The sequence below is a fragment of the Ammospiza caudacuta genome, chromosome 3 (genome assembly GCF_027887145.1).
Source record: "Ammospiza caudacuta isolate bAmmCau1 chromosome 3, bAmmCau1.pri, whole genome shotgun sequence".
Classification (NCBI taxonomy): Eukaryota; Metazoa; Chordata; class Aves; order Passeriformes; family Passerellidae; genus Ammospiza; species Ammospiza caudacuta.
The window spans coordinates 104,218,240-104,241,195 of record NC_080595.1 but is presented as its reverse complement, the minus strand read 5'-3'; the positions used below and the strand labels follow the sequence as shown (position 1 = coordinate 104,241,195).

Below are 22,956 nucleotides of genomic sequence, written 5' to 3'. Positions count from 1 at the left end.
CGCCCGGCCCATCGGCAGAAATGTCAGTGCTCCATGTGTGCTCCCAGGCCACGTCCCGTGTGTTCAGAGCAGCACAGAGGCCTCCATGGTATTCCTGATCAGCCCTCACGGAGGGCACGGATACAGCAGGGAGCCAGAGCCAGTTCACCCACAGCGCTGCGTCTCCCACGGTGCCTGTGTGTGTACAGATAGGTTTAAAATAGAATTTCTGACCTAGAAGTCCCTTACAAAAAGATGGTGTTCCCAATGTGAAAGTGAGCTAACCCTCCTCCTAATTTTAGAATAGTACGGGCCCAGAACTAGAAGAATGCTTTTCTAAAAATGCTCTATTTGCACCTGTAATGCTGCCTCCTTTACTAGCATTTATTGCTGACTGTCCTCTCAGCTTCTTATTCTCCCATCCGACAGTGATCAATACTCTTTTCCTTGAATTAGCCAGCTTTTCATTAATGACCAGTGAAGAAAGGAAGGAAGGCAGAGAGTCTAACAACAATACAGATGTTTCTCCAAAAGGAAAAAGCATTACCCGGAATGCATCAAGGAAATGCAATGAGAGCTGATGGAGGAAAATAAGGGAAATATTTCCTCACGAGGAGGTTTTAAGTAGAGTCTGGCAATGATCTCCCAAAGGAAGTAGTGGAAGTCTGGTCACTTAAATCAATTAGGACTAACCAGAGCATCGCACTCCCCGGGACTCTGTGAGGAGAAAAGCAATGTCAAACTCAACTAAAATAGACTTTGCGTGCTTGTTTTCTGCAGGGCTGCTGTCTGTGTTTTTCCAGTAAATTCAATATGGCTAATGCTGATTAACATCTCTTGATGGTGATCATATCATTGCATTGTTTCCAGCCTGTTCCTCAATAGCACACACTCACAAGGGCATGGCCATACAAAACACGTCCCCCAGCTCAGTCTGAAAGACAAGACGCAGACAAAGAGCAGGAGAAGTTGTTTTCTCTCACCTTAACAGTGGTCAGCCTTGTTATCACCACAATGCTGAATTGACTCAGACCTCCCTGCTGCACACTGAGCCCAGTGTACCTGTGGCAGCACAGCAGAGCCAGGAGCTGCACGTGGGCTTGGTCTCTTGGATTGCTGTAGAGCAAGGAGGTGTGCCAGGTGCCTTAGGCAGGGCTGCATTACCCGTGTCCTCTGTGCTTTAGACAGTTCTAATGCATACAAGTCCAGCTGGGGACAGAAGCAAGACAAATAAAGTGCTTTATCCTTAGTCTGGGTGAGCTGTTTGGCATGCTGCAAGTGCACATAAGGGAAACAAACAAGTAAACATAAGGGAAAGAAATCAAGCCTCCAAGAAGCTAGGATCTTTGCTTTTCTCTCTGTGTGAGCGTTGTTTTATATGTATGCTTTACCTTTTCCCTGTCTGATTTTCTAGTAGCCAGTCAATTCCATTTAAACAATAGAAATGAAAAGAAATTGGAATAAGGCAAAGGATTAAAAGGCAGGAAAGTAGTGACTTGGCATATGAGCTTGGAGAGGGTGCCTGGTGGAGGTTCCCACAAACTGACCTGCCTGCTTAAACATTAATTTATACAGAAAATAAGGCTTAAAAGCAAACAACTCTTGGACATCTTATTTTCAATAAAGAAAAAAAAAACCTGGGATTGTTGCTGGTATGGGTTTACCCCTCTAACAAAGGCCTCTCTCACGTGTAAATGAAGACTGTTATAGCAGAGAAATTATCTCTTTCCTTCTGCAAACGTAGATCAACTTGTTTTCACTAAATTTTTTCACTGGGATGCATCAGTCAGATCAAATGATTTTAAAAGACTGTCCTTATCTCTTCCTAGAGAAGTGCCTGTGTGGTGGTAGTACATGCAGCTTCAAAGGCTTTTCTTTCCCAGTGTGCAGTGTTCATAGTCACGCTCCAGTGGCTCGATTCCAGCCTTCCTGCCAGAATGCATCAGATGCAAGCAGTCCCAAAACTGGTGGGGCCGAGGCAGGGAACCTGCCACGGGAGCCGAATCAATATTTAGACAGCTTCAGGCGGCAGAGCTTGCGCTGGCTTTCACACTTGGCAGCAAGCTTTGCACCCGTTTGTTTCCAAAGTTATTGTTTGTGCAGTTTCAAGAATTGGCACTAGAGAGATTTCTGCCTGAGGGCAATGACAAGTGCCGGGTGCTTGAAAAGAAACTTCCCCCCTTTGGATCTGAGGATTGTGAGAGTGAAGGTTGTGTCAGTGGGTAGTATCTCCAAAGGAAGTCAAGGCACACATTTGCTCGGAGTTTTCATCATCCTTCACAGGAGGCATCTGCTGGGCACCGTGGGGAGCCCGCGGCACAGTCTCGTGCTCTGCTTCCGACGCATCCGGCGCAGAGCATCTCCACCAGCTGCCTTGCTGCTGTTTGTTATCGTGCTGCTTTACCTGGAGCAAAAGCTGTGTCAGCGTGGGAGACAGCCTTGCTGTGGGGCTGTGGGAGTCAGCCCGAGGCTGTGCACAGTGCCTGTGCTGGGGCGGCAGGCAGGCAGGTGGAACCCTGGCCCAGCACAGAAAATTATTCTAATTTGCTTTCCAGCCATTCCACCTAGTGGCCGAGTGGCACCACTGCCAGGAGAGCTGTGTTTGTGCTCCACGGTCCCTGCAGACCTACGCTGCTGCCGAGCTTACAAGATATGCAGCAATATGTAAGCCCCCACAATGAAGATCTTACCATCAGCCTGCGAGTAGCTCATTAAGTTCCCGAGCAATTTTGTTAATCATGCTGCATAGATAAAATGCAGATAGGCCTTTAGTGAGCTGATAATCTAACAAATAGGCAGAAAGTGTAACACTGATAAAGCAGAGATTGGTTTAATAGCCAGCTGTAAATCTTGGCAATTCCGTACCAGAGGCGTATTGTTAGACAGGAATGTGCAAGTGTGTAAGTATGTGCATGAAAATGCACTGCTTCTTAAAATAGCAGATAGAGCAGTACTATTATGGATGGAATAGCTATTGGAAGCAATTTTAGAGGTGTTTTAAAATATTTTTCTCCCCATGACAATCTGCACCACTTGTGGTGTCTTCATAGTCTGCCATCATAAGTACAGATCTATGAATAACAAAGGCTTGTTTGTGGAAGTCAGGATTTTCTGTAAAAATCTGTGGACTCTGCCGCTGGTCTTGAGGCAGTATAGGGGCTTTATAGGCTTTTCATTGAGATGAACCAAATTATTCACTCAGATACACTCTAATCACGAATTAGACCTTTGCAAATTCATGGCCTGATAGTCCACCAGCCTTTTGAGCAGCTTCTTTGCTCGGTGGCATTAATTCAATTGGAAGAATAGTAAAAAGCAGCTCACCTTCAGGGTATCCTATACCATCCCAAATATACCCTTCTGAGGAGCTGGGAAATGGGAGTTTCAATCCTCACAGCCTGGAGAAGGAACCTGGTCTACTTTCTATGTTCCCCTTCTGTCTTTAGGCCATTTTGCAAAAAAAAAAAAAAAAAAGAAAGAAAAATGGAGACAGCAGTGCTTCCCCTTCTTATTTGTTTTAAACAAAGGAACTGAGCTGGGGATGCCTACCAGAGACATCTGCATCCAGAAGGAGGTTGCAGGCTGTGCATCCCAACCTCACACAGGCATGCAGGTGTTGGCTGTGCTGAATCCCATCTAGAGGCCTTTGCCTGGTATGCAAAGCACAGGGAACTCAGATAAATGAGTGCTACTTGCAAGAAAGGCAAGAACTTCAGTCTCAGGGAATTGAGACTGAAGGGACTTACCAGCGTCATGTAGTAGGTGGTTGGTGCAGTGGGAAATTAAGTTGTGGTCTTCCAAATCTCAAACTTGTAGCCAAAGCACTGAATTTTCTTGTGCAGAAACCTTAATCCTTGATGATGGGTTGTGGTTCTGAAGCAGCCTGTTGCTGCTTCATGAAGAATAATATTTCCAATCCTTTTGTTTCATACCCATTGGGAGAAAAAAATGTAAGAGAAGATAGTGGTGGCAGTCAGAGTATTTTTGTCAAAAATAGACAGTATCTAGAGTTCACTATGTGACTTAGCAACTTATTTGATAGCTGTATGTAAAGATACAACCATAAAAAATGGTGGGGGGGGAAGTGTGTATTTTTTAATATATCATAAATTAATGTTAAACACAGATGGTATGGAAAGAAAAGATGAGTAGCAGTGCATAAGTCAGACCTGGAACAGTTGTCTGGAGATCACTCTCCTGGAAACAGTTTTTACTCTTTCTACAAAGAAAATGGTGGGAAATTAAGTACTGAGGTGGGACTCAGAATAATTTCTACCATTTAAACTATAAATATTAATTTCTTTTCTGTTAGCTGTACCTCAGGCTCACTAAAATTTGGAAAAGTATGAGGGGAATAATCTCCATGGGATAGAGGAAAGTTATGCAGTCTGTACTTACCTATCATGTATTCAGCAATGGCTTGCAAAAAATTTAGAAGAAAAAAAGGAAATTGTTTGCTTTTGAAAGAGGAAGAAAGATTTTCTGTTGAATTTTGCTGTAATAATAAGTGTTTCCTTATCAAAACACTTTTTGGATAAGTGGTATCTTAAGCTTGAAACGTGTTCATTGAACCTTCCATCAGAGCAGAAGAATCAAAATTAAATTGGTGCTTTCATGGTTGGGGGCTGTAGCACAGTAAAAATGAAATCCATGTAAGACTTAGCAGTGTCCAGGCTAGTTTTGTCAACCTTTTATTAGGCCAGAGACTTAGTTCACAGGTCTTCAAGATACTTGGGAAAAACTGTCTCAGTTCAACCAGTACAATGATGTACAGGAGGCCCACAAAGGGAGCAGTGCTTGTTCTGGGATGTAGCATCACTGCAGGTGTGACAGAAGAGCAGCTGCTGCTGGGCAGTATTTATTTCTGAATGCCAGATCTGTTAGTTTATCTAACCACATGATGAAGGACTTGGGATGATAGCAAGAGCTGATGGTAACACCGGCAATTTTCCTCTCTATTTTTGCAGGTCACTGTCAGGGGATTTGGTCCATTGTTACAGTTCGCCTACACTGCTAAGCTGTTACTCAGCAGAGAAAACATCCAGGAGGTCATCCACTGCGCCGAGTTCCTGCGCATGCACAACCTGGAGGACTCCTGCTTCAGCTTCCTTCAGACACAGCTGCTGAACAACGAAGATGGCCTGTTCCTGTGCAAAAAAGATACCGCCTGCCAGCGCATGCACGATGAGGAGAACTCCGATGGAGACGAGGAGGAGACGATGGAATCGGAGACGTCAAAAATATCTTGCCCGAGGGAGAGGATGCACCAAGAACCCTTCAATTTTGAAACCACTGTTGCTGGAGCGGACAAAGGCGAAGGGATGCTGCCTGACTCTGACATGCTGAGAGATAGCAAGGACAATTTGGATAAAGATGCAGTAACACGGTACCCCAGATACAAGAAATACCAGCTTGCTTGTACCAAGAATGTCTACAACACATCACACATCAGTACCTCAGGTTTTGCAAGCACATTCAGTGAAGAGAGCTCTGGAAATGGCCTCAAATCAGGACTTGCTATGGGGCAGATAAAAAGTGAGCCTCAGAATGAAGAGAACGATGAAGAAAGCATCACACTTTGCCTGTCTGGAGACGAACCTGACATCAGGGATAAAGAAGGGGATGTTGAAATGGACAGGAAACAGCCAAGCCTCACTTGTGTCGACAGGCCAAAAAGTGGGTCTTCTCCTTCTTGCTTGCGGTCTTTCTTCAACAGAACAAAAAGCATAGATTTGGTTGGCTTCCCCAGCACTTCCCAACAGCACTTTGGCAGGAGTCCAGCATGCCCTTTTGAAAAAGGGACAACTCAGGGTGACCACAAAACTGATTATGTCCCTTTCACAGGGAACTATGGACAGTCCCATGCCATGCAGAAGGATGCTTCCAACTTCACAGTGGGATCACCACTCAGGGGGCCCGGCTTTGAAACTCTCTGTAAGCAAGAAGGGGAACTGGACAGGAGGAGCGTTATATTCTCTTCAAATGCTTGTGACCAAGTAAACACTTCGGTGCATTCATATTCTGGTGTGAGCAGCTTGGACAAAGACCTCACTGAGACTGTGCCAAAGGGTCTGTGGGCTGGCGGCAGCCAGTCCCTCCCCAGCTCCCAGACCTATTCGCACAGCGCACTCACAGCCGATCACCTGCCGGGACGGATGCGGCCCAACACCAGCTGTCCGGTGCCAATTAAAGTTTGCCCTCGCTCTCCTCCTCTGGAAACCAGAACCAGGACCTCCAGCTCGTGCTCCTCCTACTCGTACGCGGAGGACGGCAGCGGCGGCTCTCCCTGCAGCCTGCGCCTCTGCGAGCTCTCCTCTTCCCCGTGCTCCCAAGGCCCCCGGTTCCTGGCGCCCGAGCACCAGGAGCCCGGCGTGGTGGGCGATGGATTGTACAACCCGGTCCGAGCCCAGATTAAATGTGAGCCATCCTATGGAACAAACTCCAGCGATGAGTCTGGGTCATTCTCAGAAGCAGACAGTGAATCATGTCCTGTGCAAGACAGAGGGCATGAGGTAGGGATTTAAGATAAGTACATCTATCACAGTTGTTGTGACCCAATTAATCTCTCCTTGATTCTCTCAAACGACTTTGCATTTCCCCAGCACTTTCTTTGTTTGTAGGGGCAAAGAGTAACTTCTGGTTATTCCCTCATCAGCTGAGTGCACACGGTTGACTTCACATTAGTAGGTCTGCTTGATCTCTGAAGTGTTCAGCACTTGTATAAACTTGGGTATAGGAAAACAGCAAACTGCTGAATGATGAGAGTGCATTGATGTGCTTAGGAGTCTGCCAGCAGGTTCCTGACTTCCTCCCTCCCTCACCCACTTCTGTGGCACAAAGCACTGCTCCTTATTCCTAATTTGCTGAGGTGGTTCCAGCTCCACTTGTTATTGCTGCGGGTTTGTTTGAGAAACCTCAAGCTGTTCCTTTCCTGACACCAAGGGTTGGGCAGCTTGCTTGAAGACCCAGGCTGCATGCTGCCAGCAGAGTTGTGAAATTACCCAAACAATTGTATAGCTGACCACCTTGTGTTGAGAGAATGGCATTCAAGTCATCTTTGCACGTGTCTGTCTGTGTGTGTGTCTATGTGTGTGTGTGCTGCACATTCAGGTCCTGGGTTTTGCCTCTATTATGTGACAACTTGAGATCATGTTCCCTGCCTGTAACATTTTGTTTGGAGCTCTAGCAGCCATGGCACAAATGTTTTCAGAGAGAAGTTATCCTTTAATTTCCAGGATTGTTAGGGCAATGACAAGAGAATGATTTGGGGCTGAAGAGCAAGCTGTCAATTTCCATGTAGTTCTCCTAAAAGAGGGAGGAGAAAGAGGGGCCCTCTCTAAAACTGCAGGTGGGTCAGCTGAAGATGCTGCAGTAATAATTGGCTAACCATGACCAAATAAACTGTGTGAAGTCACTACTTTGAGGGCAGGCTTAAATCAAGGAGATGTGTTGTGTAGCTCAGAAAGTGGAAAGGATTGGATGTTTATTCACAGAATTTCCTTAGGAATCTGCATGACCTAGAGAACATCTGGGTGAAATCAGGTACCAGGTTCCTCTAGTAATGCTGAAAAACTCCACTGAGAGCTTTTGCTTCAGTGTGGGGAGCAACAAGTGCTCGTATGCTGAGAGGAGGGTTCATATGTTGAGAGCACCCAGTTCAGAACCATGTGGGCTTAGTTGTGGAGTGAGGATGAAAAGAGTGAACTTTATTGCTCAATCTTTATTCCAGCTACATCCCAGGCTTTATTTTTCAGACAGATGTGGGTGCTTCCTTTAGTTGGCTGCTTAGCTTTCAGAAAGGGCTGAAGAGCCAGGGGAGCCTCTGGTGTCCTAAACTCTGGTCACACTGGACCAATGATTCTGGGAGGACAGTTCTTCGTCCTCATGGGCATGATGCAGAAGGCAGAGGAATCTCTTTGGGAAGCTGTCTGGGATAGTGTGCAGGAGATCCCATTTGGGAAGCCCTACAGCAGCCCAGGCCATAGCTGGGTTACTCAGTGAATTCCTGCCTTTACAAGGGACAGAGGGCAGCAGGGACCAGGGAGCATCCATTTCCACCCACGTGTGCTGCTTGCTCAGCATGAGGCAGCGCAGAGGGCAGAGGTTCGCCTTTTGAGATTTGATAATTAATTAGCTGTCATAATTACCTAATTGTGTGGAAATATGCTGCAGCAAAAATGAGCCTGGAAGAGTGAAATTAGAAGCTTACAGGGGACTGGTGGTAGTTTCCTAGAAAAAGGTGTGTGCATATGTGCAGGAGAGCATGGATGAGAGGAGGGACACAAGGAGCAAGCAGCTATGGCGAGGCTGGCTGGGTGTGCTGCTGGCAGGCAGACATCTGCCTCTGAGACAGTGCTAGGAAAGGTTTGCTCCACTCCTGGTTTTGCTGCTGGTTTCCTCTGGGGAAGATTTTCTGAACTGTGCTGAGCAAGTTTTCTCCCTGGGACTGCTGATAAGGCTTTTTTTTTTTTTTTTCCCCATGGTATTTTGATTAGGGCTGCTGGGCATTAAAAATGTGGTGAGGAAATTAATGCTCCGTGAGGTTGCACTGCACTATCCTGAACAAGCCAAGGGTAAACAGATCACACCACTGCTTTGGTAGAAATTTTGTTTAAAAATTAATCTTTTGAAGGTTGTTACCAATACAAGAGCAGACTTTGCAGCCTCATTAAACAATGCTGTATTAATACAGTGACTTAGGGTGTGCATCATGTAAGATCTGCTGCTGTGGAAACCTCAGTAAAGGGTATCTTAAACTAGACAGTAGAAAATAAGCAGCAGGAACTTGTATAAGTTGCTCTACCTGCTTTCAGCTGTTTGGCTGTGATTGAAACAGCAGGAGAGACTCACAAATGTCTGAAATGCACAGCTCTGTTCTTCACCTCCCTGCAAGCTGCATGGGAATCTTTCTCCATTCCTGAAATTGTTGTTTTGCCCTTCCTGTCCTGGTGACTTCTCAGACAGGGCCCTTTCCCCCTCCATATCAGAACACACAGTGTTTTCTGGGCTTCTATTCAAAAAGCACCTGATAAGATATCTGGGGGTGACATGCTTGACCTTCTGGAGAGTGGCCATGCAGGTTCCTCTGCTGCAGGTCAGCTTTTATTGGAATGGGATGGCCTGATGGGAATAAGCCTGGTGGACTCTGACCATCAGTTATCTCAGGGGCCTGCTCAGTTCCCCTGGAATTTGGACCTAGTTGGTCTTAATTTGGCTCGCAGAGTGCTGTGCTTCCAGAATTGATGTCGCAAAACATTTGCTGGGGTATTGATTGTGTGAGAAGTAGGTGAGAGGCTTCTCTGTGCTTTTTTCAGGCATTCTGCTTTCCCACAGACAGCTGCCCTTCTGGAGCACATGGCCAAAGTAGTTTGGTGCCAGAAGTGGGGTGCTAGGGCTCAGCATGATGCCACGTGGGTGAAGGTGACCCCACCTTGTGATGAGCCTCCATCCTATTGGGGCTGCAGAAGGCAGTCACAGCTGTCAGAGGAGGTGGCAGTCCTTGGAACACCACTGGTAAATCTTCTCCAGGATGTCCTTGCTTATTGCTTCCCTTCCTGGAGCCACCAAGGCTCTTCTGCAATCTCCCTTTGTTACAAAGGCTTCCTGACAGAAGCAGCAAGTGCAGTGTAGGGTGTACCCATGGTACAGAGTTGCAGGAACAGGGCTGTAACTTCAGTTATTGGGACTTCACAGAAATATTTAATAGTTTATGTTGTTCTTTTCACTCAGTTCTCTCAGGTCTCCCCAGGTTGTGAAAAATCAATTGCTGAGATATAACACTAGAGAGAAGACTTAAAGCTCAGTGCTTATAGGCAGGTTCTGACAATCCTGCTTAAAATAGCAACAACAAAACAATAAGCCCTGAAATAATGAATTGTTGAGAAGGAAGTAGTCTGTCAATCTGTTAACCTACTTAAGGAACAGAAACTTCTGCACTACCTACTTTTCTTGGTATTCCTTTTCTTCAGCAAGTACTTTGGAATTTTTATCTGCTAGAAAATTTGTAAAAAATATTGTACTACTAAACCAGTTAAAAAGGAATCTCAGCTCAGTCTAATATGATAAGTGAGTTTTCTGAGGAAAAAAATAAACAAGGGTAAGAGGAGGTAAGAGGTGGAGTTTTCCAAGAGCTATTACTGTCTAGAGAGTTGCATTCAATGTCTCCTCATCTGTATTTCAAAAGAATTTCCCGCCTGGGTTAGTGACTCACTTTTCAAAGGAAATTTTCATAAAGGGAAAGCTAATGCAATTAGACCTTTGAGGATATTGTTGGTAAATAACTTTCAGCAAGAGTAGAAACCCCTCCATGTTAAGTGACAGGCAGCCACCCTTTCTCTGTTATCTGCTGGTGCTTAGCAAAATACTGCAAGTCAGAGCCCCAGAAAAGAGGAGTTAAACCAAAGCTGCTCTACCGGAAATCTACTGTAACTATGCTGAGTTACCTCATCTGAGACTGCTTCACTGCTTAATATTCCTACTCAGTGAAGAATGTTACATGGAAAGAAGGGCAACCAAGAAAAATACATGTGAAGGCTTTAACTTGCTGTGATATGTGATACCTCCCCAGAATGTGATGATCACTCAGCCCAGCCTTCCTGATTTTGCTAGGTTTGCAAATTTGAAAATGAGAAAAATTAGTGTCCAGATTGATATCTGATAGATGTTTTCCTGACTAGGATGGCATCAGCAGAGCACTGGGAATTGTTTCTCAATGTCTTTTTAAATGGTGTCTTGTCAAACATTGGTCTTGTAAGATAAACTTCATGGAAGTTTTGTTTTCTTTCCTCTCTTCAGTAGGAATGGTCTTCATACCGGTAGCAAAGAATTGCTGGATTACAGCAACACTGAGAGTTTGAAATGTCAGGAGGGTCCTTTTAAACACTATGTTATTTTGTGGAGCCCTACAACCAATTCGTTTATACTCTGCTCTGTAGACCTTGCACAAGCTCTTGAAGGATTCCAGTTCTTGAGCTGCAAAAACAACTCTTTCAGAGAAATACTGTACTTTACCCCCTGTCATTTCACTGCCTGACCTTCCATTCTTAAGTGCACCTGTGGCTTCCGTCAGTGTTTCTGTGCTATCCCTGGTCTCAGAGAAGCCTGTTAAAGGGCAGGAGTATCACACTGTTGTGCTTTTGAAGGGCTGGAAGCTGGGGACACTGCAAGCAGTCAATGGGAAGAGGTCAGCCCAGCATTCTAAGTACCAGCAGTGTGTGGTTTGAGTACAAGTCTAAATCATGAGCTAAAGGATGAGAATCCCATCCACATCTCTTGATTACTGGGAGATGGGATTAGCCTGGTCCTCCACTATTGTGAGGCAGGTAGCAAATAAAAAGGTTACCCAGGCTGCCTCCACAGCAGAGCCCTCTCAGGCAGCACTTGCTGACCCAAACACCTCTCATGGCCCTCACAAGGTGAGGCTGGAGTGGACCCCAGGCTATCAGCTGTCTTGTGTCAGATGGAGCACACTGCAGTGCAACCTGCTGATCTGAAGTGGGACAGACAATTTAGACCCTGGTTTGTTGACACAATGGTAGATCTTTACTGCCTGGGCTCATTATTCCCCTTTTGCAGTCCTCTGCCATCTTGGTATAGTTGACACCTGGAAAAGGAGGTATTTTGAAGGCTTTACCTGTGCCAGGAGACAGCAGGATGAGAAAATATATCTTGGCTATCCCTTACACAAAGTATGGCCTATTACCTTTGTGCTTCTTAGATAGCCTCTGTCCAGGTGAGATCAGGACAGGAATAGGTCCCTAGTCTGCAGGACCACAAGTGGTGCCTGAAATACCCTGTAGACAATTCAGCCCCTATCAGAGGTGGACGTCCCTCAGCTCCTGTCCTGGAATGAATTTCTTCCGGAGTGTGTGTGGAAGACAGACTTGCATGCTAAGGAAGATACTTGAAAACACAACATTAATGCCTTGGACTCTCTTGTGTGAAGCCAAGTACTCATTTCTGCATTTAAAAAAAAAAGGCATTAATATGATTGAGCCCCTGGGCTGGATTGCTTGGGTGGGTCCTGAGAGCCTTCCAAGTGTGAGTGTCAGAGGCTTTCAGGATGTGAGGGCACTAAGGCAGCAGGATATTTTCTTACAGCTCTGGAGCACCTGACCAACTGTTACAGTGAGTTCCACCTTCCCATGCCCACTACATAATGGTTGCTTTTTCTTATGGATTATGTATTTGTCCTTTAAGTTACTGTGATGTGGCACTTGGTAAGTTCATTATCTTTACTAACGCTTGGCTAGAGTGAGATGATGTCTTAATTAAGATATAAAGAAAGAATGAAGAAGCTAAGGTTACCCATAGGATAAATTCGAAAGAGTTGACATTTTATGTTTTAATGGGAATGAATACAGGTCCTTGGTTCTTTCCTTTATTCCAGGTAAAAAAGAGAGAGGGGAGGGCAGCAGGAATGACTGGTGCAATAGATGAGCAGAACAGCAGTAACTGGCATAGGATCCAAGCTGGCACTAACTAGTGAAGCTTGAAGGAATTAATTGGTTATATATGGGCATTCCATGTGCTGAGTCAGTCACTTTCCCTCTCTGCCTACATCACTGCTCTGACTTAGCCCTTCAAAGCATTGACATTTACACTGGCATCCTAATGCTAATAAGGGGGGGGGGGGGGGGGGGGAATGCCACAAAATCCTAACCAGATTTCCTTTTTCCCAAGAGTAGATTGGCAAAGTTGGGGCAGTAGAGTCTGCAGTGGTGGTAGAAGGTGCCAGTTTATTTGTTGTGTAATGGAAAGCAAGCGTGTGCTGCTGGTGTAAGAATGCAGGGAAAGAGTAATTGTGCAGATAAGGAAAGATTTTGGAGCTCTGTGAGGTTAGCTCTGGCTGGAGTAACTCCTGGAAGGAGCAGGGATCCCACTTACATTTTTAATTTGAAATAGTTTGAACCAAAAAAACATAGTAATTAGAAAGAAAACTTTACAAGAAAGCAAACTCGTGGGGTTTTTTCATATTTTAGAAAAAATTAACTGCCTTTTTCAGACACGTCAGGTAATTTTATCTCACCTCTCATAGATGCTGTAAGATGCAGAATCTTTTCTGAATCTTAAATCCACTCCTTCTGCAGCCAGAAGGAGGGAGAAGCCGTGCAGCATTGCCATCTGAAGGGAGCAGGACATTAGGTAGTTCCAGCCCATCATTTCAGGCAGCTCTGGGTGAGTCAGATGGATCCCACCCACTGCACAGTTGCAGGCTCTAGCAAAATGATTCACCACACTGTTATGGTAAATAGCAGCTGAGAGTCCTGCCCTGTGCAGATGTAAAACACTTTAGCCTCTCACTGCAGCAACGCCCCGGTGCAGTTATTCACTGTGGCCGTGCCAAAAGCTTGGTGGGTTGGTATTTATTTTTTTTTTCAGTTGACGGCTGATTTCGAAGAGGGAGACAGGCAATAAAAATGCTGTGAATGGTGAAGGAAATGAGTCTGACTCACTTCCACTTTCCCTTTCACATTTTTAATCCTGTGCAGTGCTGCCTGTGACAGGAGTGGGATTATGCTGGGATTACTGATAGCAGTCTCTGATCTGCTGTGTAGATGGTTTTATTTTCAATCTCTTTTTTTTTAACGAATCTTTTTTTATTTATTTTCCCATTTCCCTTCAGCAACTTCTCCCTGACATATTTAAATTGCTTCTCTTTCATTCCCATTCCAGCTGCAAGCACATCTCCTCCTTGCAAGTAAATATGTTTGGAAAGGGAGAGGTAGGGAGAAATAAAGTTAACATTGCTTTCCATTTTGGTCTTAAGAAAATAAGGAAAAACTGTGAACATGAAAGGGCTGGTTTTGCAGTGAAACTGTGGTGTCTTTCAAAGGAAAGCACTGGCTTTTTTCATTTTCAGACCCTGGTAGAAGCTTGAGAAAAAAAACAGGTGACACTGAGTTTATGTTAACCATCCAAAGGCTCGGGAGGGGAAATCAAACATGTTTCATGCCATTAACTGGCAGTCTGTAAACAAGGTAGTTCACATCCCTGTGCCCCAGGTCAGCCTTTGTGTGTACTAGCAAGTGTTTGGCATTCCTTGCTGCTTTAAATTGACCTGTCAAGTAGTGTGTTATGAAGCAGTGCCTGGACACGTGGGGCAGAGGGACATGAATGAACATTCAGGGCATGAAGCCATCTGAAAGAATGTGGTAGGTGTTTGCACAGAACAGTGTTAGAAGGGTACAAGAAAACAGCCAAGAACACCCCTGAACAAGGTGAGGAGCTGCTTACTGCAGGTTCAGGTGCCTGGTTGATGGTCCATGGCTGTCAATGCCAGAGGCCACTGCTCTGTGTTGGTGTTGGTGTGTCCTCAGCAAACTGTTCTGCTCAAACAACTCAGCTCTCTGAAGAAGATAACTTATAATCCATGTTGTTGCTTTATTTCCAAATATTTTTTAAGAGTACCATTTGAAGACAATGCATGTTTTAAATATCAAAGGAGTGTTTTCAGCACATATCTTTCATTTGGCTGGAGCAACTTACCTTCTTTGATAGCCTGTGTGCAGAATAGTCTCCTTGTTCCAGAGGTTAGATTGTACCAAACAGGGACAGAAACGTAAATATTTACTGCCATCTTTTGGGCAGTTTGAGTATGACTCAGAAAAAGAAGGGGTCAATCAAATTACTCTGCATCTCCTTCAGCTTTGTCAGCTGACTCTTATCTGGCCACCAAATACAACAGTTGGCCAAAGAACATCAGTTTTTTAACAGTTATCAGTCTGAGGCTTTAAGTGAAGAGAGGTTTCTAAAGGGAGGTGCTACTTTGATTTGAGCAAACTGATAGATTTTGGGCTAAAAAACCTAAAAGGCTTTGAGCACATCCACCCTTCTTAAGCTTTTGACACAGTGTGTGTTCATTGCTTCAGACTGCTGGGAGCTTTGTGTTTTGCTCTGCTTTAATGCGTAATTGCTAGGATTCCTGAAGTCCCACCATGACCTTTTCAAGAAATAAAATTTCAGTGTTCTTTAGTCTGCAAGGATATTAGAGTGTGAACAATATATATGGGTTTATTTTTAAATGTGTATATTTTAGCAAGATAGGATGTGTTGCATCACACTCCTCTGACCCTTTCTTCTTACACAGTGTATTGTTCAGTTGAAATGCTGATTAGGTGACCTTTCCTAATTGCAATACATTATTTTTCATCCACTTGAGGTGTCAGGTTATATTTTTAATCTCATACTTAATCAAACTTTCAGTCCTGCAGTCCAAGCAGATGCACATTTCCTGCTGTGGTAATAGCCCTTTCCTTGAAACTAGTTTGAATATAATAGCAGCAAGGTACTTCACTCTTTCCAAAAGGCCGTGTCTCTGAGTGGACAGAACCTTATATTAATGCAATGAGATCATTTATTAAGGCTTTGTAGGAAGATGAAATTTTTATCTGGGATTCATATGTGTTGCTGATTTAAGTATGATTGTCGTCTTATCCTTACCATCTGGACCTCCACAATGTGCCACAAGGGAAGAACTTGCTCAATGTAAAACTTGGTTTGTTGTTTATTGAGGGGGTGGCAGCAGAGAAAATCGTCCTTCCGCTCACTGTTTTTCAGCTTGCATTGAGCAAGCAAAATATGACTCTTTGCTCTTGTCTTGGGTTTGTTTTAGGTGAAACTTCCTTTTCCTGTTGATCAAATCACAGATCTTCCAAGGAATGATTTCCAGATGATGATAAAGATGCACAAGCTAACCTCAGAGCAGCTCGAGTTCATCCACGATGTCCGCCGGCGCAGCAAGAACCGCATCGCAGCCCAGCGCTGCCGCAAGAGGAAACTGGACTGCATTCAGAACCTGGAATGTGAAATCCGCAAGTTGGTGAGTTCTGTACCTTTGCTGCAGCCCAGCTCACCCTCACACTGTAGCCTGCACCAGCAGCAATTCCAGTCCAGACTTCAGGGGGTTCAGTCAGTTTGTACACTGATGAGCAGAATGCCCAGTAGACAGTGTCATCACATTTTCATGTAAGGGAGGGAGGTGACTGGACTGAGGCCAAGGGGCTGCTCAGAAGATTCCTCTCACTTTCAGTCATGGTATGGACACTTCAGGTGGGGTTTGTTGTTTCATTTTGCTTTGTTCTCTGCTCAAGCTGTAGGAAACATCGTGTGAAAGAGGCAGGGATCTGTTGAAGAAGCTGAGTTACCATCACCTCACAAATGGCAGAAAGCCACAAGACTTTGGGTTACTCACTTGCTGCCTGTGCCTGTCTGCTTCCCGTCTGTAACAGGGAGGTGACACTGACCTCACAAGCTGGTTGGGAGGCTTAAATCATCAAGGCTTGTGAAGCCTTCAGATGCCGTGCTGCTGAAGCCCTGGGGGGAAAAAAAAAAGAAAAATCAAAACATTGTTCAGAGTAGTGCTGCACTGATGCAAAACAAACAACACAACAAAGATAAACAAAATAGTGAGCAACTGCTTCCTGCACTGAGTATAACACACAGTGTGTACAGGGTGACTCAGAGGTTCTGCACAGTGAAAGAGTGGATGGATCCTCATCAGGCTGTCAGAAGAAGCAGATTCAGTCTTGGCTGCACGTGCCTGTCGCTCTGCACTGAGCTGGTGGTGGGGAGGAGTTCCTGTCTCTCGCTCTCCAGAGCCTCAGGAGCAGCGCTCTGAGGGCTGGACTAGCAGCCAGGGTGATTCAGCCTTATAGCTGTAGCCTTCACTTGAAAATTGGTTTAATTGATTTCGTGCAATCCTGTGACATTGCCATTATTGTCTGATATAGTAAACTGCAGACAGACAAAATAAAAATTTTAAGTCCTCTGCCCAGCACAAACACGCATCTCAGGGGAATTAATGAAGGGCATATGAGTGGCCTTGTGGGCTTGATCCATGCTCAATTTGAGGAATCAAAAACCATTTGAGGTGCAGGATTCTTCCCAAAAACAAGTTGACATTTCTATTTAGCAAAAGGGACTTGATTATGTGGCAATATGCAGTGAGTGAGCCAAGTAGGGAAGACACCCCACTGGACATGTTTGCAAATAGTGAAAGGCTGGTGGGTGAAGTGATGGCTGGATGCCTTCTTGGGCACAGTGATCATAAAATGATGGAGTTTTTGGTTGCTGGAGAATTAAATAGGAGGGTCAGTAGAGCTGCCACCTTGGATTTCCAGAATGCAGACTTTGGCCTGTTTAGAAGACTGGTTGGGAAAATCCCTTAGGAGGCAGTACTGAAGAGAGGAGTTCAGGAAGGTTGGACATTCTTCAAGAAATAAATCTTGCAGGCACAAGAGCAGGCTGATCCCCCATGCAAAAATATAGGACACTGGATTTGTTTTCTTCTGTCCACTTTGTGATCAGCAGCTTCCAGTCTCATGAATTACATAATGGTGCTGTGGTTTAAGGGTTTTTCATTTGGCTGGGTCTTGTTCATGAAAGACCCCTTTTCCCCCTGTAGTTACTGTAAGTCACCCATCTTCTTGACACAGATGGTTTCACAGCAGACAGTGAGTGAAATGGTTGTATCCTCAGAGTTTGATAGGTAATTTTTTTTGCCTGCTTTCTCTCACTCATTCATCTACCCACTCACATTCCCTTTTTTCCCTGCAAACTCGCAGCATATTCTTCTCCATAATTCATCATCTCAAGATGTACTTGAGCATCTGTTTATTTTTTTATTATTTTTGTGCTTTCTTGATAGATTTATCAATATTTTAGCAGTTAGTTCTTTTCATGTGTACTGCTCTCTTTCACATTCACACAGCTGTATGCTTCCAGTGTGGGCTCTGCACCCAGGGCAATACTATCAGCTGTCAACAACCACCCATAGCTGGATTATCTGAGTTGTGGAGCTTTCACACCTCAGATGCTGAGACATCTTGGGTTTAGCAGTGTTACTAGGTGAGATACGTGGCTGCGCTGCTTTTGGGGCCAGCTCAGCTCTGGAAATAGTTCTGGTACTCTACAAAATCTCATCTTCTCTCTTGAGCTGTGTGCCCACCTGCCTGAGACAGGAGGTGCAGCAGGACCATCCCAGCCAGTCTACACTGAATCAACACCGTTTTTTAGAGGTGAAACCCTAGGCTGGGTTCATAAAAATATCTCTGTTAGATCAAGCCCAAACCATTAAGCACCAGAACATAAGAAAACAAGCCATGGTGCAGGCCACAGAGCACACTTAGATCCTCTCTTCTGAATAAACTCACCTCTCTCAGTGATAATGGAGCTCCAGGGGGTGCACCCAGCCTAAGCAGCCAACCTGACAGTTCAAGGGCAAACCAAACACCAGCAGCTCATCCTCACTTCAGGAATTAACCTGTTTTCTTGCTGATTAGATGGGAAATGGCACTTCTCCCTCAAAATGTTTTGTTCAGAGTTCTTTTATATCATCTGTCGGGCAGCCTTATTTTATAAAGGGAACAGTTCTGTGAGAATAACTTGGGATTCTGTCCTCTTCCAGTTCAAATGTTTTTCTCCAGATGTTTCCCAAATTCCTGTCCACACAGGCCATGGTGGTCAAATACTTGATGTCTTTGTGACTCTTCCTCTGGCCATATGAAAACAGGTGTGACACATTTGTGTTCTTGGGTACTGCTGCATATGTATTGTAGTTGCAAGGACCCTCGTGGCAGAGAGGAATGATGAATCTGACTCCATGTTCTCAGAAGGCTAATTCATTATTTTACGATACTATATTATATGAAAGAATACTATACTAAACAGTACTAAAGAATACAGAAAGGATACGTACACAATGCTGAAAAGATAATAATGAAAACTCGTGACTCTCTCCAGAGTCCTGACACAGCTTGGCACTGATTGGCCAATGAGACAAAACAGCTCATGCCAGAATCCAATAAAACAATCACCTGTGGGTAAACAATCTCCAAACACATTCCAGACGAGCAAAGCACAGGAGAAGCAAATGCGATAAGAATTGTTTTCCTTTTTCGCTGAGGCTTCTCAGCTTCCCAGGAGAAAAATCCTGGGCAAAGGGATTTTTCAGAGAATGTGAATGACACACATATATGCCCAAAGTGCGCAGGCAGTGGATGTCCCTTCCTCAGTCTAAGATGCCTTCTTTCTTTTTCAGGTGTGTGAGAAAGAGAAATTGCTCTCAGAAAGGAACCAGTTGAAAGCGAGCATGGGAGAATTGCTAGACAACTTCTCGTGTCTTTCCCAAGAAGTGTGTAGAGACATGCAGAGCCCGGAACAGATCCAAGCCCTCCACCGATACTGCCCCGTTCTCAGACCCATGGATCTACAGCCGGTCACCACCATCAGCCCCGCCCCAGCCGGTGTGGAGCAGAGCCTGGTGAGCTCCCAGTGCGTCGGGGAGAGCATGCAGTGCTGCTCGGAGCAAGGCTCGGTGCAGCTGGGAGCGCCCTGGCTGCCCAACAACATCTCGGAGAATTGTTCGGCTGGCGCGGGGTTGGATGGAGCCGACGCAGGTACTTACCCCGAGAGAGAGCTTCCACCTGAGCAGAGCAGCCAAACGGTCACGGTAGACTTCTGTCAGGAAATGACTGATAAATGTACAACAGATGAACAACCCAGGAAAGATTACACCTAGTGACTCGTAACCTTAACGTTACACCTGGTCAGGTGTTCTTCAGTCAGCCAGTGGCAGTGTTCATTTGTTGTCTAGAAGAACGTATTTGGTGCACACTACAGTGGTCTTAGCAGCAATACTGTTTTTAAGTATTCCCTCCTCTCTACAAGCAGGAGTTCTCTTCACAATGGTGCTATCCCTTGCTCAGGCAGGGAACGAAGCAGTGGCAACACTGTCTGTTTTTGTATGTTATTTCAATCTTAACAGGGATGGACATAACACCTCTGAGGACCCAACCGCAGCTTTTTTCTCAGTGGCCCATGTCACAAAACCCTAACTCAGGAATTTCCTCTGAATGTTCAATTTTTCATTGAAGACAGCTTCTTTACACATCAAAGTTTTATAGCTAAACTGTACATATTATATATAATATATATAAAATATATATATCCATATGCAAGAGTCCCTGCATGCCTCAATTTTCTCATCCTACAAACTGGAAGCTTTCATTTCTATTGTACAAACAAGTTCCAACATTCCTTTTTGTCTTTGATGCTAGAACTAGTTTGGTAACTTGTTACACGATAATTTTTTCCTCAGTTCGCAGTTCAGCAATAGCATTCAATTTGTACTTATTTATAAAACTTTAATGTCGGAAACTTATTTGAGATTTTATTATAGACAATTTTTTTTGGCACAGCCATTTCGTGCCACTTGAGCAATGTGGAGTTATTTTATTTTCTTGCAGATACTGTACAGTAATGGTCAACTTTGCCACTTGCACTGAGTTTCTGGTCAAACCTCTTTTCATAAATGAAGTCATGACTTCAGAATAACTTGAGTATATGGTTTTCTTTGCTTTATGGCTTAAAGGAAATAGAAAATTTTTATCTAATAGACAAACACTCAGGAGCTCATTATGTAGTAAAAACAGTCTTGCCAAATACTGAATTCACTATACAATTTGTAAAGAGAATCTGCTTGAATTATTTTTATATTTAGACTTCTTTCTGTTTCACAAACCAAGTTTAAGTGCTGTTAATGATGCTTTTGGAGTCTTATAGGGGAAAGTATATTTCACTCTTTAGAGAAAAGTGTATTTGACAACTGGATCAATTCATCAAATGTTCCACGAAGTAAAGCAAACAGAGATCACGTCAATATACCTGGGGGCTTTTTCTCCAGCCCCACTCTGCATCCTTTACTCATGGAAGCAACTGCTGCTCCGGCTAGTCCCCAGAGCCTGACCTCAGCTGTCCTCAGACATTACCTGTTCTCCCCACCAGACCCAAGTTGCAGAGCTGGGTCTGGTGAAGTTACTGACCCTGCCTAGGTAGGCAGAGTTGCAGGATCATACCCCTAGTTGTTGACTTTGGCTTCCTTACGGAAGTCCAGCTAGCACTGTATCCTCTAAGAGCAAAACATACGTTTGCCAACACCCAATTTGGTCACTTACCCATCAAATTGTTGTGTTCCAGGATCCTCTCATCCTGCAGCATTGCCCTCAGCACAAACTGCAGCTAAAAGAGCGCTGTCTCAAAGGAGACTACTCAGTGAATTGGCTTAGTTGTAACTGTATTGGACTTGTATCTTAATGTTGACTCATGTTATGACTGTGTGAGACAGCAGCTTTCCAAGCATAACATCTGTATGTACAGTGTAGACAGATGAACAACCTCCTAATGCTTTTTTTAATAATTATTACTATTCTAAGTGTACTGAGTTTTTATTTTGTGGTTCTTTGCCCTACGTGTGCCAGGTTGTGTGGCTTTATCGACGACAACTGCCATGTGCTTTATTGGCTGATATTGTTTGTTCTCGCTGAAAAAAAAATGACCAGCTGTTCACACCTGTTTAAAAAAAAAAAAAAAAAAGTGTGGGGAAGAGCAGCTTCTCAGAAGCACTAAGTGATAATGTGTTCTTCTGTGCTAACGTTTACACTAGAGGTGTGCGCTGGTGGTTTTTTGAGGCACTCAAGTAGATCAGCATCTTGAACCCTGGAGGAGGAATCAGCTCCCTCTCTCCACTTTCTTCCATCTTCAGACTGTGCTCATGGACTGTCGCCCACTCGCCACAAAGTCTTGCTTTTATCCTCTTCATGCAAACTATTGTAATTGTAGCCAAGCTACTGAGGAGGAACTGCATATAGCATGTGCCATGTTTGTTGAAAATACTTTTTTTCCCCCGCATGTACAAAGGAAAACTAGTATATAATGTAGGAGAATATTTATGTTTAGGTATTAATCATTACTGTACAAAATCCTTACCTTTAAATGTTCAAAAATATACAAATGCCATAAACTCCTAGTTCAGACGGTTGAAAAAGGGGGAGGAGTTGTCCTTTCTTTTTAAAAGAGCTTAACCTAAAAATATCTGAACCCCCTCCCAACCATCCTTTGCAGGTAACTTCACTGAGAAGCTCTTTGGTGGGGGGGGTGGGATTTGATTTTCCTTTCAATTTGTTGACGTTGCAAAGCAGTTCTGTGCTTCGCAGAGAAGTTTTGTTTCTATGAGACCATGGTGAAAGCTAGAATTTAAAACTAAATGTGAATCACATTATAGAGTCATGGCTACTTGGGGTGGGGGGGGGGGTTGGGGGTGGGCGGGAGGGAATGGTCAACTGACACAGTATTTTAAAGATGTTTTTCTGTTGCCTTTTTTATTTTTAAGTGACCTCCTATATATATGAATAGATAGAATGTTTTATGAGTATAAAACCAAGTTTTAACTTGCTTCCTGACATGAAGATTTACTCTACTAACAACTCATGTGCAACTGGTACTCTTGACCTCATTCCGACGGTTTAAAAAACCCACCCCCACAACCCATTGCGCTGCAGCTCTTAGGTTTGACCTGGCCTCATGCTGGTGCTGGGTCCCTTGATTTGCTCTACCTTGGGAACTGATGTTTAAAACCACTGCTCAAATAAGTGTCTCTTCCTCAACCTTTCTCTCATCTCTCTCTTTCCCTGCCCTGCAAGCTTTTCTGGATGTTTGATTTCATTCTTTCTCATTAGAAGTGGCTGATTTTGTGTCATTGCTTCCTATATTTACATGTATCATGGTTTTTCAGTGGGGTTTTTTTGGTGGTGGTGGTGGTTGTTTTTTGTTTCTATTTTGTTTTGAGTTTTTTTTGCTATTTTGAACCATGTGGCTTTCAAAGCAGTTACTGGGCTAACGTGTAAAGGAAAATACTGGGAGAATTAGTTTCAGACCTGGACATCAGTTTACATACCCGACCATTCTTGTCTCACAAGGTCAAACCAATGACCACAAAACATCATTGGAAAGAGCGAAAAAAAAATCTGACTGCAGAATTCTAAGAGTTTGGCCAGTGGTCACTGTGATCTTAAGAATCTCTTTGCATTTGTCAAAGAGGATACATGCAGCATCTCTCCTGCTGGGCATTGCTTGGGAATGGCATGGTGAGACCCTATCTCCCCTCTGAGCACTGCTCTGCTCCCATGGGCACGTGAGTCC

General features: G+C 44.3%; 1 protein-coding gene across 1 annotated transcript in view; it reads left to right on the top strand.

The window, feature by feature from the left end:
- Nucleotides 1–22,002, top strand: part of BACH2 (BTB domain and CNC homolog 2) — a 182,479-nt gene extending 160,477 nt beyond the window's left edge. Inside the window, exons 6-8 of the mRNA XM_058802322.1 lie at nucleotides 4,947–6,491; nucleotides 15,593–15,799; nucleotides 19,019–22,002. Coding sequence (XP_058658305.1) covers nucleotides 4,947–6,491; nucleotides 15,593–15,799; nucleotides 19,019–19,498 — 2,232 coding nt within the window. The 3' untranslated portion in view covers nucleotides 19,499–22,002. The remainder of the gene's footprint in view (nucleotides 1–4,946; nucleotides 6,492–15,592; nucleotides 15,800–19,018) is intronic.
- Nucleotides 22,003–22,956: the final 954 nt, after the last annotated feature.